The sequence below is a fragment of the Bubalus bubalis genome, chromosome 3, assembly GCF_019923935.1.
Source record: "Bubalus bubalis isolate 160015118507 breed Murrah chromosome 3, NDDB_SH_1, whole genome shotgun sequence".
Classification (NCBI taxonomy): Eukaryota; Metazoa; Chordata; class Mammalia; order Artiodactyla; family Bovidae; genus Bubalus; species Bubalus bubalis.
The window spans coordinates 123649162-123662438 of record NC_059159.1 but is presented as its reverse complement, the minus strand read 5'-3'; the positions used below and the strand labels follow the sequence as shown (position 1 = coordinate 123662438).

General features: G+C 38.5%; 1 protein-coding gene across 1 annotated transcript in view; it reads right to left on the bottom strand.

The window, feature by feature from the left end:
* The window catches only part of FRMPD1 (FERM and PDZ domain containing 1), a 103663-nt gene that overhangs the window by 40344 nt on the left and 50042 nt on the right, over positions 1-13277 (bottom strand). Inside the window, exon 2 of the mRNA XM_044940049.2 lies at positions 3571-3675. Coding sequence (XP_044795984.2) covers positions 3571-3671 — 101 coding nt within the window. The 5' untranslated portion in view covers positions 3672-3675. The remainder of the gene's footprint in view (positions 1-3570; positions 3676-13277) is intronic.

The following is a 13277-nucleotide window of genomic DNA, read 5'->3' as shown; positions in this document are numbered from 1 at the left end:
CATAGACGGCGGCCCACCAGGCTCCCCCGTCCCTGGGATTCTCCAGGCAAGAACACTGGAGTGGGTTGCCATTTCCTTCTCCAATGCATGAAAGGGAAAAGTGAAAGTGAAGTCGCTCAGTCGTGTCCGACTCTTCGCGATCCCATGGACTGCAGCCTACCAGGCTCCTCCGTCCATGGGATTTTCCAGGCAAGAGTACTGGAGTGGGGTGCCATTGCCTTCTCCAGTGATTTATCCTAGAAACACAGAAATAATGCCTTCCATGGACACTTCTAGGAATCACTCCCTCTTTTTCTTCTCTTTCTAAAGCACTTGGAAAACAAACTTCCTACTAATTTCATGGAAAGATGCTCAACATCATTAGCTATCAGGAAAATACAGATCAAAACCACAATGAGATACCACTTCACACCCACTAGGATGTTTATAATAAAAAATAGCAGATAATAACTGTTGCCAAAGGTGTGCAGACACTGGAACCTTCATGTCCTGGTGGTGGAAATGCTTTAGAAAACAGCCTGGCAGTTCCTCCAAAGCTTCAACATCAAGCTGCTATATGACCCAGCTATTCTAATCCAAGTATAAACCCAAGAGAAATGAAAACATATGTTCAAATAAGAAACGTTTATAGTAGCATTATTCACAATAGCTCCCAAGTGGAAACAACTCAGGTGTACATTAACTGATGGACAAAGAATATATACCATAATAGAATATTATTTGGCAATAAAAAGGAATGCAAGCACTGTTTACAACAGCCAAGATATGGAAGCAACCTAAATGTTCATTAACAGAGGACTGCATAAAGGAGGGGCAGTACATATTTACAATCGAATATTACTCAGCCATCACAAAGAATGAAATAATATTTGCAGCAATATGGATGTGGACCTTAAAATTGTCATTAGAAAAGACCCTGATGATGGGAAAGATTGAAGGCAGGAGGAGAAGGGGACGACAGAGGACAAGATGGTTAGATGGCATCACGGACTCAATAGACATGAGTCTGAGCAGGCTCCAGGAGACAATGAAGGACAGTAAGGCCTGGAGTGCTGCGGTCCATAGGGTCACAGAGTCGGTCACAACTGAGCAACAATAAAAATTGTCATACTGAGTGAAGTAAGTTAGACAGAGAAGTAGAAACATCATATGACATCCCTTATATGAGGAATCTAAAAAACATGATACAAATGAACGTATTTATAAAACCAAAACACACTGACAGACTTAAGAGAATGAACTTAAGGTTGCAGCAGCAGTGGGGGGCGGAGGATGGGGGAAGTTAGTTAGGGAGTTTGGGATGGACAGGTACACACTGCTATATTTAAGATGGATAACTAACAGGGAACTCTACTCAACGCTATGTGGCAGCCTAGGTGGGAAGGGTTTTGGGGGAGAATGGATACATGTATATGTATGGCTGAGTTGCTTTGCTCTCCATCTGAAACCACTATGACATTGTTAATCCACTCTACTCCAATACAAAATAAAAAGTTTTTAAATAAAAGGAATGCACACTGATGCATATTATAACACAGATGAACCTCAAACACATTACACTAAGTGAAAGAAGGCAGTCACAAAGACAATATATTGTATGATTCTATTCACAGGAAATATCCAGAACAGACAAATCTAGAGAAACAGAAAGTAGATGAGTGGTTGTCTAGAGCTGGGGGAGGGGCAAATACGGAATGACTGTTAATGGGTATGGGGTTTCTTTAGGGGGCATCGAAAGTATTCTAAAATTAGATTGTGGTAGATTGTTGCAAAATTCTATATATACACTAAATATATACTGTATATACACTAAATAAATCTGTACATTTTTAAATGGGTAAATTTTATGTTATGTGAAACATATCTCAAAATAGATGAGGGAAAAAAAACTTCCTAGATGTTGCCTTTTATTTACACTCTGTGAGAGAAGCTAGATATTAGAGAGTTACATGGGCGAATATTCAGGTAAGGCCAAGTCAAAGTTACACAGGTCTTTTTCTGCAGGACTTCTCAGAGCCTTTAATGTGCCAAAACGCACTATGAATTACCAAGAGTGGGTGGGTAGGAATCGGATATAGGTTGCATCACACACACACCACACACAACTAGGTTTTGCAGAACCCACTTCAGAAAACAATGTATCTAGGACTTTTCCCATTTATTCACCAAGCACTACCTGAGTCCTTGCAGTCTCCTGGAACTCAATCGGGGCTATGAGGTGAGGCTGATACTTTCCCTGCCTTCCACTGAGCTTGTATAGAAGCTCAGAAGAAAGAAAAGGGATGTGCTCAAATTTAAGCTGAACACATCAGGAGAAGCACAATGCTGATGCTACAAACTAAATACTATGGGACCCCTTGGGAGAGATTAATTCTGGCTGTGGACTGTGGAACACTTCATGGAAGACCCAGCATTTCAGCCAGACCGTGAACTGTGAGTGGGGTCTAGACACATGGAGATGGGAGGAAGGGATGTGGCACAGGAACCCAGGTCTAGGTGGTGGAAGGGGAAGTTGGGTGCTTGGGTCGGGGAACAGCGAGTAGGTCATTTCAGCTGGAGTATGATGTGAATGAAGCAGAAGAGTAAGACAGACAGCTGTAACAGATTGTGGGTTGATCACAGAGAGCCTTGAATGTCCAACCAAAAATGTTTGTACTCGTCCTATAGGAGATGACGACCCAGCGAACATTTCAGAGCAGAGCGGGTGTGGATGGCTGTGAACGAGATACTCCCTGAACCTCAGTTTTCATCTGTAAAATGGGGCTAGTCCTCCCAACCTCATCCTATTGCAATGTGTGAGGACCCGAGCACTTGGACACAGGGCAGTGCAGCTCTGAGCAAGTTTACTGCTCGGCAACAGGACAGCTGTTCCCAGTTCCTTTGGAAGAGTATGTGTATCAGAAACACCTGACACGTGATATTTCATCTCCATGTCAGGGCCAGACAGGAAATCTGAGATGGAAAATGAGCGCTTTCAAACAGAACATATTTTAAGTTCTCTTGTAGCAGTCAAATCAGAGCTGTATTTGATTTCATTTCATTTTGTTTAGAATGAAATAGGGACTGCAAGGAAGGAACAGCTGCTGGAAACAAAGACGGGGAAAGAGTATAAACAGCAGATTGCCTGACATCAAGTACTAAGACAAGGGGTGTGTGTGAGACAGACAGAAACAGTGAGCATGTGTGAGTGTGTATTCAAAACTGTGTGTGTGGGTGTGTGTTTCAGAGCATATAGGCACATGGATGAAAGTATGTGGGTATGAGCGTGCATATGTCTCTGTGTGTGAATGTGTGTCTCTATAAATGTGGGCATGAGTTTGAGTTTGGGGTGAGTGACTCTATGTCTGTGAGTGCCTGTTGAAGGATGCAGAGGGGAGGAATTGGAAAGGAACAGAGAGAAAGGCACTCCAGCAAAATTGCTGACCCATTTACACTTCTCCCCTCACAGGATGTAAGAACAAAGCAAGCCGGAGACAGTGATCCCCAGGCGCTGCCAAGACTGCAAAACCTCCTCCCACGGGAACACTGAACCCTTACAGACAGAAATCTCTGCCAGCCCAGGAGTCTTACCGGGCTGAGCTGTCCCGGGAGCGCCGGAGCCATCTTGCCACCATTTGTTCTATTCTGTGTGCTTTCCGTGTTTGGAATAAGCTGGTCTCCAGCTCTTCCATTTACCTAAAAAGAAGAAGAGTTTTCTTAAGAAGCTAACCAAAATTCTTGGAAGAGGATTCTAACAGATCACCGTGATGCTTCCTATGTTTGCCAATTTTAAGACACGCTGATCAAATAACCAGGGCTTTCTTTGTATCTGAAATTAACACACACAGGTGCTCAGAGTGCACAGAGTGAACAACTTTAGCAGCCCTCTGCCCTAAAGAGCCCACAGTCTTGTGATACACAGACTGGCTTTATTTCTTCAGTGGTTAAAGATAAGGATTGGGAAATGTAAGTAAGGCTTCTCAAACTGTGACTATGACCCACTGTCAGAGACACACCTTCTGAGACGCTGCCCTTCCATCTCAACTCTGTGTGCATCCCTGGACAGCACAACTTGGTTTTGACTGCATCGGGAACTACATGGAGATGGAAGCATTATAATCACATTGTGCCCACTCGTCTGAGTGCTGGTTGTTTTTTTTTTTTTTTTTTTGCTTAGCATTTTATATCTAATTTTTGAACAGGTAATTCTGAATTTGTATAATTCAAACCCAAGATTTAAAAAAAGAAAAAGATATACAGTTACTGTATTGAGCACTTAAAAATTTGTTAAGAGGGTAGATCTCATGTTAAGTGTGTTCTTACCATAAAAATAAAAAAAGATATACAGTGAAAGGTCTCCCCTCTCCTCTTCCCTAACCCCATCCACTCAGTTCCCATACTGATACATAATCAGTTTTCCCACTTGAGATATCTGTCTTTCCAGAGTTTCTGGACGCCTGAACAAGCAAATACAAATATAGATTTTATGTATCCTCTTCTTAACACAAAGGATAGTACACCATACACATTGTTCCACACCAAGCTTTCTTCATCACTATCTTTTCACATTAATACAAAGAATGCCTCCTCATTCCTTTTGACAGCCTCTGAGTATTACACTGTATGAATGTACTCTAATTTAAGAAGTGGTCTTCCCTTGATAGACATTTGGGTTATTGCCAATCTCTCTATTGTAATATTGCAACGAGTTATGTTGTACAAATATCATTTCTGTACAAATGCAATTATATATTTGGTTAAGTTTCCAGATATTGAATTGCGAGGTCAAAATTTACATGCATTTGTGCTTTGATAGATATTATCAGGTTACCAAGAAAAACAGTATATATGCTTGAGATTAAAGTTTCCTCAAACAATATATAATTTTCTACTTCTTAAAATACTGTCTCAACTGATCAAGTTAATTTCACAATCCAATAAATACCCATACAAAATAATATATGACACTGGGAAATAACCATGGATACAGAAAAAAAATTTTTTTAATTACAAGAGATTATGTTGCTTAACAATACATAAATACCTTTGAAAAACTTAATAACTAGATGGTTTTCAAGGGAAATATAAATGATATGAGATGACCCTAGAAGAGACAGAATGTCTAAAAGACAATTATCACAGAAGAGAAAGTTGTTAAAGAGCTACACTCAAAAAACATTCTGGGCAATAGGCTCAAAAGTGAACTCTCACAAATTTATAAGACATAGCTCACCCTAATGGTTTTTATTTGTTTTACTTTAAATATTAAAAAAAAAAAAAGCTATTCCATGCAAATAGAGATGAAAAGAAAGCAGGAGTAGCAATACTCATATTAGATAAAATAGACTTTAAAACAAAGGCTGTGTGAAAAGAGACAAAGGACACTACATAATGATCAAAGGATCAGTCCAAGAAGAAGATATAACAATTATAAATATATATGCACCCAACATAGGAGCACCACAATATGTAAGACAAATGTTAACAAGTATGAAAGGTAAAATTAATAATAACACAATAATAGTGGGAGACTTTAACACCCCACTCACACCTATGGATAGATCAACTACACAGAAAATTAACAAGGAAACACAAACTTTAAATGATAAAATAGACCGGTTAGACCTAATTGATATCTATAGGACATTTCACCCCAAAACAATGAATTTCACCTTTTTCTCAAGTGCACATGGAACCTTCTCCAGGATAGATCTCATCCTGGGCCATAAATCTAGCCTTGGTAAATTCAAAAAAATTGAAATAATTCCAAGCATCTTTTCAGACCACAATGCAGTAAGATTAGATGTCAATTATAGGAGAAAAACTATTAAAAATTGCAACATATGGAGGCTGAACAACACACTGCTGAATAACCAACAAACCACAGAAGAAATCAAAAAAGAAATCAAAATATGCATAGAAATGAATGAAAATGAAAACACAACAACCCAAACCTATGGGACACTATAAAAGCAGTGCTAAGGGGAACGTTCATAGCAATACAGGCTTACCTCAAGAAACAAGAAAAAAGTCAAATAAATAACCTAACTCTATACCTAAAGCAACTAGAAAAGGAAGAAATGAAGAACCCCAAGGTTAGTAGAAGGAAAGAAATCTTAAAATTAGGGCAGAAATAAATGCAAAAGAAACAAAAGAGACCACAGCAAAAATCAACAAAGCCAAAAGCTGGTTCTTTGAGAAGTTAAATAAAATTGACAAACCATTAGCTAGACTCATCAAGAAACAAAGGGAGAAAAATCAAATTAACAAAATTAGAAATGAAAATGGAGAGATCGCAACAGACAACACAGAAATACAAAGGATCATAAGAGACTATTATCAGCAACTATATGCCACTAAAATGGACAACTTGGAAGAAATGGACAAATTCTTAGAAAAGTACAACTTTCCAAAACTGGACCAGGAACAAATGGACAATCTTAACAGACCCAACACAAGCACAGAAATTGAAACTGTAATCACAAATCTTCCAGCAAACAAAAGCCCAGGACCAAAAGGCTTCACAGCTGAATTCTACCAAAAATTTAGAGAAAAGCTAACACCTATCCTACTCAAACTCTTCCAGAAAATTGCAGAGGAAGGTAAACTTCCAAACTCATTCTATGAGGCCACCATCACCCTAATACCAAAACCTGACAAAGATGCTACAAAAAAAGAAAACTACAGGCCAATATCACTGAAGAACATAGATGCAAAAACCCTTAACAAAATTCTAGCAAACAGAATCCAACAACATATTAAAAAGATCATACATCATGACCAAGTGGGCTTTATCCCAGGGATGCAAGGATTCTTCAATATCCTCAAATCAATCAATGTAATACACCACATTAACAAATTGAAAAATAAAAACCATATGATTATCTCAATAGATGCAGAGAAAGCCTTTGACAAAATTCAACATATATTTATGATAAAAACCCTCCCGAAAGCAGGAATAGAAGGAACATACCTCAACATAATAAAAGCTATATATGACAAACCCATAGCAAACATTATCCTCAATGGTGAAAAACTGAAAGCATTTCCCTTAAAGTCAGGAACAAGACAAGGGTGCCCACTCTCACCACTACTATTCAACATAGTTTTGGAAGTTTTGGCCACAGCAATCAGAGCAGAAAAAGAAATAAAAGGAATCCAGATTGGAAAAGAAGAAGTAAAACTCTCACTGTTTGCAGATGACATGATCCAATACATAGAAAACCCTAAAGACTCCACCAGAAAATTACTAGAGCTAATTAATGAATATAGTAAAGTTACAGGATATAAAATCAACACACAGAAATCCCTTGAATTCCTATACACTAACAATGAGAAAACAGAAAGAGAAATTAAAGAAATAATTCCATTCACCATTGCAACGAAAAGAATAAAATACTTACGAATATATCTACCTAAAGAAACAAAAGATCTATATATAGAAAACTATAAAACACTGATGAAAGAAATCAAAGAGGACACAATAGATGGAGAAATATACCATGTTCATGGATCAGAAAAATCAATATAGTGAAAATGAGTATACTACCCAAAGCAATCTATAGATTCAATGCAATCCCTATCAAGCTACCAACGGTATTTTTCACAGAACTAGAACAAATAATTTCACAATTTGTATGGAAATACAAAAAACCTCAAATAGCCAAAGCAATCTTGAGAAAGAAGAATGGAACTGGAGGAGTCAACCTGCCTGACTTCAGGCTCTACTACAAAACCACAGTCATCAAGACAGTATGGTACTTGCACAAAGACAGAAATATAGATCAGTGGAACAAAACAGAAAGCCCAGAGATAAATTCATGCACCTATGGACACCTTATCTTCGACAAAGGAGGCAAGAATATACAATGGAGAAAAGACAATCTCTTTAACAAGTGGTGCTAGGAAAACTGGTCAATGACTTGTAAAAAAATGAAACTAGAACACTTCTAACGCCATACACAAAAATAAACTCATAATGGATTAAAGATCTAAAGGTAAGGCCAGAAACTATAAAACTCCTAGAGGAGAACATAGGCAAAACACTCTCCAACATATGACCCACCTCCCAGAATATTGGAAATAAAAGCAAAAATAAGCAAATGGGGCCTAATTAAAATTAAAAGCTCTTGCACAACAAAGGAAACTATAAGCAAGGTGAAAAGACAGCCTTCAGAATGGGAGAAAATGATAGAAAATGAAGCAACTGACTAAGAATTAATCTCAAAAATATACAAGCAACTCCTGCAGCTCAATTCCAGAAAAATAAACGACCCAATCAAAAAATGGGCCAAATAACTAAACAGACATTTCTCCAAAGAAGACATATAGATGGCTAACAAACACATGAAAAGATGCTCAACATCACTCATTATTAGAGAAATGCAAATCAAAACCACAATGAGGTACCATTTCACGCCAGTCAGAATGGCTGCGATCCAAAAGTCTACAAGCAATAAATGCTGGAGAGGGTGTGGAGAAAAGGGAACCCTCTTACACTGTTGGTGGGAATGTAAACTAGTACAGCCACTATGGAGAACAGTGTGGAGATTCCTTAAAAAACTGGAAATAGAACTGCCATATGACCCAGCAATCCCACTGCTGGGCATACAAACCAAAGAAACCAGAACTGAAAGAGACACATGTACCCCAATGTTCATCGCAGCACTGTTTATAATAGCCAGGACATGGAAGCAACCTACATGTCCATCAGCAGATGAATGGATAAGAAAGCTGTGGTACATATACACAATGGAGTATTACTCAGCCATTAAAAAGAATACATTTGAATCAATTCTAATGACGTAGATGAAACTGGAGCCTATTATACAGAGTGAAGTAAGCCAGAAAGAAAAACACCAATGCAGTATACTAACACATATATATGGAATTTAGAAAGATGACAACAATAACCCTGTGTGTGAGACAGCAAAAGAGACACTGATGTATAGAACAGTCTTTGGGACTCTGTGGGAGAGGGCGAGGGTGGGATGGTTTGGGAATATGGCATTGAAACATGTATATTATCATATGTGAAATGGATTGCTAGTCCAGGTTCGATGCATGATACAGGGTGCTCAGGGCTGGTGCACTGGGATGACCCAGAGGGATGGGATGGGGAGGGAGGTGGGGGGTGGTTCAGGATGGGGAACAGATGTACACCCATGGTGGATTCATTTGTCAATGTATGGCAAAACCAATACAATATTGTAAAGTAATTAGCCTCCAAAAATAAATAAATAGGAAAAAAGAAAAAAAAATTCCGGGTAAATAGGTTCAAAGGTGAATTCTCACAAATTTATAAGACATAGCTCACCCTTACGATCTTTATTTGTTTTACTTTAAATATAAACTTTAAATTTTGGAATAATTTTAGATGAACACAAAGGCTGCAAAGATAATACAGAGAATTCCATTACACCCTTCATTCAGCTTTCCCTAATGTTAGCATCTTACATAATCATTGTAACTTTGTCAACACTAAGCAATTAACAATGGTACACTAATATTAGCTAGGCTGTAGATTTTATTCAGATTTCATCAGCTTTTCCATTTATGCTTCTTTTCTGTTCTAGGATTCAATCTAGGATATCACATTGCTTTTAGCCAGCTTAGTTTATTCCCCCCAATGCTATGCCAGGTATTCAAGAGCATTGAAAAAAAAAAGAAAGCTTCCAAAATTTTTTAAACAGTCATTATAACATTGATACCAATTCTGATAAACATACTACGATAAGGCAGAAATACCATCTCCCTTACAATTATCAAAGTAAATATCCCAAATAAAATATTAGCAACTAGAACCTATCAGAATCTACAGAATAATAATGGAATCTATACTAGGAGTGCACTAACCGTTTTCATATAAAAATGAAAGCAGGACACCCAAACTCATCACTTGGGAAACACGGAGACAGCATTTTTCATCAAATGGCAGCCAAATACAAATTAATGGGTATAAAACATAGACTGCAACCAAAAATAAATTCCATTTGGATCAAGGGATGTGTCAGTCTAGCTTTTTTCCTATGGGGACAGCAGACCTGAATACTATCTTCAGTTCTACACAGCTCACTTTTTATAATTATAAAAGTGAGAGATTTCTAGTTAAACATGGTGAATTGAAACAATGTCTTAATCTCTTCTCTTTTCTAAATCTTACAAATTACAATAAAAGAAATAAACCCATAGAATAGAGAAGACCATAGATGAGCAATGTTGACAGTGTCTGGAAGATAAACTGTTGGGAGGAGATATAACTGAGCAGAGCAAAGGAAACAGAAACCAATGTGCTTGCAGAAAGAGACTCTGATGGAAAACAGGCTGATATGCCATTTGATGGCTCAGGAATTAGAGGCAGCAGGTATGGGAGAAAGCAAGGATGAAGGATAGGGCTGAAAACATGAAACATGTCTGTATAAAGCAGCAACTATATTCACAGGCCCCATCCTACTACCTGCCTAGACAACCATCCCTTCCCTAGCCTTCTGGGGGAAAAAGACTTGTTCTTTAGCAAATCAAACATGAGAGGCTGCGGATTTGTGGAGAGCAGGCACAACACAGGATATAGGAATGAAATAGAAGGATTAAGAAAAATTCTTCTTACTAAATGACAAGAACTCCTTTGCCCAGTTCCCAGAATCCAGGCAGCTAGGAATTTACATCCAAAGAGACAAGAGATCTTTTTCTGGAGAACTAAAGAGCACCAGAGAAAAGACCTTTAGATAGTGATACTTCAGGTAACTTGCTGCCAGATCACCCTGGCTTGAAATCTGCCAGTGTCCTGTCAGTGGTCTCCATCCATCCATCATACAAAGCTTCCAATCATTTTGGTTTTTTTCCCAAAACATCTCAGATCTCTTTTTATTCTTTGATAATCTCAATGCCCTGACCATGCATACATATTGTTGATGACCTGCCCCATCCAATTGCTTTTATTTTTTATTTATTTTTTTTTAGCCCTCATATAAAAACTTTATTGGAAAGCAGGGAAAACTACCAAGATATGAATGAAGACAAAAAATAAAAAAAGTTCAGACATAAAGTGTATGACCTTGGTTTAAGTGGAAATGGAATCGTTTGGTGGTTTGCAGTTAGTGACCTATATTTTCACTTTGTGGCACTGATGCTGCTACAGCTAAGTCGCTTCAGTCGTGTCTGACTCTGTGCGACCCCATAGACGGCAGCCCACCAGGCTCCTCTGTCCCTGGGATTCTCCAGGCAAGAACACTGGAATGGGTTGCTATTACCTTCTCCAAGGCATGCATGCTAAGTCGCTTCCGTTGTGTCCGATTCTATGCCACCCTATGGACAGCAGCCCACCAGGCTCCTCTGTCCACAGGATTCTCTAGGCAAGAATACTGGAGTGGGTTGCCATTTCCTTCTCCACCAATTGCTTTTAATGCTTCACTCTTACACATGAATAGATATTTGAGGAAACCTATACTATTTTAAAAAGATCAAAACAAATGGAACTCAAACAGAGACAATGCAGGAAATAAGAAAAAATGTTAATCTACAATTCAAATCCTCAAAAAGATAAGATGTTACATCTATGAAACAAGAAGAGAATTTTCTTTGAAAAAGAATAATCAGAGAACATAAATCTGGAAACTAAAAATAAAATAGCTGGAATAAAAATTCAGTTAAAAAGTTGAGAAATGTAGTCAATGAAATATAGAAAAAGTAACCAAGAGCCAAAGACAGGGTAAAAAGAAAAAAATAGATAGGTATAGTTAACAATCCAGGACGTCCAAAATTCATCCACCATGAGTTCTGTAAGGAGAGAGTAACGGAAATGGAGGTAAGGAAATTGTTAAATAAGTCAATAACGTTTCCCTTAGAAGCTTGTTTCCAGATTAAGAATGTTTACTAATTACCCAGCATAATTAATGAAAAAATACCCACATCAAGAAATAACATTGTAAAATTTCAGAAACTAGAAACAGAATATCTTCAAAGCTTTTGGAGGAAAAAAAATGGATCACACACGAAAAACTGAGAACAAAAATGGCATTAGACTTCTCGGGAAAAACAGAGGCTGGAAGACATCGAAGCCGCGCCTTCGAATCTCCGAAGGAAAATAATTTTCAATCTCTAGGTTGAATTATAGATTATAGATTCTATAGATTACAGAATTATACTATCAGTTCAGTTGAGTCGCTCAGTCGTGTCCAACTCTTTGCGACCCCATGAACCCCAGAATGCCAGGCCTCCCTGTCTGTCAACTCCCGGAGTCCACCCAAACCCATGTGCACTGAGTTGGTGATGCCATCCAACCATCTCATCCTCTGTCGTCCCCTTCTCGTCCTGCCCTCAAACTTTATAAGCATCAGGGTCTTTTCAAATGAGTTAGCTCTTTGCTTCAGGTGGCCAAAGTATCAGAGTTTCAGCTTCAACATCAGTCCTTCCAATGAACACCCAGGACTGATCTCCTTTAGGATAGACTGGTTGGATCTCCTTGCAGTCCAAGTGGCCCTCAAGAGTCTTTTCCAACACCACAGTTCAAAAGCATCAATTCTTCGATGCTCAGTTTTCTTTATATTACAATTCTCACATTCATACCTGACTACTGGAAAAACCATAGCCTTGACTAGACCGACCTTTGTTGGCAAAGTAATGTCTCTGCTTTTTAATATGCTGTCTAGGTTGGTCATAACTTTCCTTCCAAGGAGTAAGCGTCTTTTAATTTCATGGCTGCAGTCACCATCTGCAGTGATTATGGAGCCCCCCAAAATAAAGTCAGCCACTGTTTGCACTGTTTCCCCATCTATTTGCCATGAAGTGATGGGACCGGATGCCATGATCTTAGTTTTCTAAATCTTGAGCTTTAAGCCAACATTTCACTCTCCTCTTTCACTTTCATCAAGAGGCTCTTTAGTTCTTCACTTTCTGCCATAAGGGTGGTGTCATCTGCATATCTGAGGTTATTGATATTTCTCCCGGCAATCTTGATTCCAGCTTGTGCTTCCTCCAGCCCAGCATTTCTCATGATGTACTCTGCATATAAGTTAAATAAGCAGGGTGACAATATACAGGCTTGATGTACTCCTTTTCATATTTGGAACCAGTCTGTTGTTCCATGTCAAGTTCTAACTGTTGCTTCCTGACCTGCATACAGGTTTCTCAAGAGGCAGGTCAGGTGATCTGGTATTCCCATCACTTGAAGAATTTTCTGCAGTTTATTGTTTTCCACACAGTCAAAGGCTTTGGCATAGTCAGTAAAGCAGAAAGAGATGTTTTTCTGGAACTCTCTTGCTTTTTCAATGATCCAGCAGATGTTGGCCATTTGATCTCTG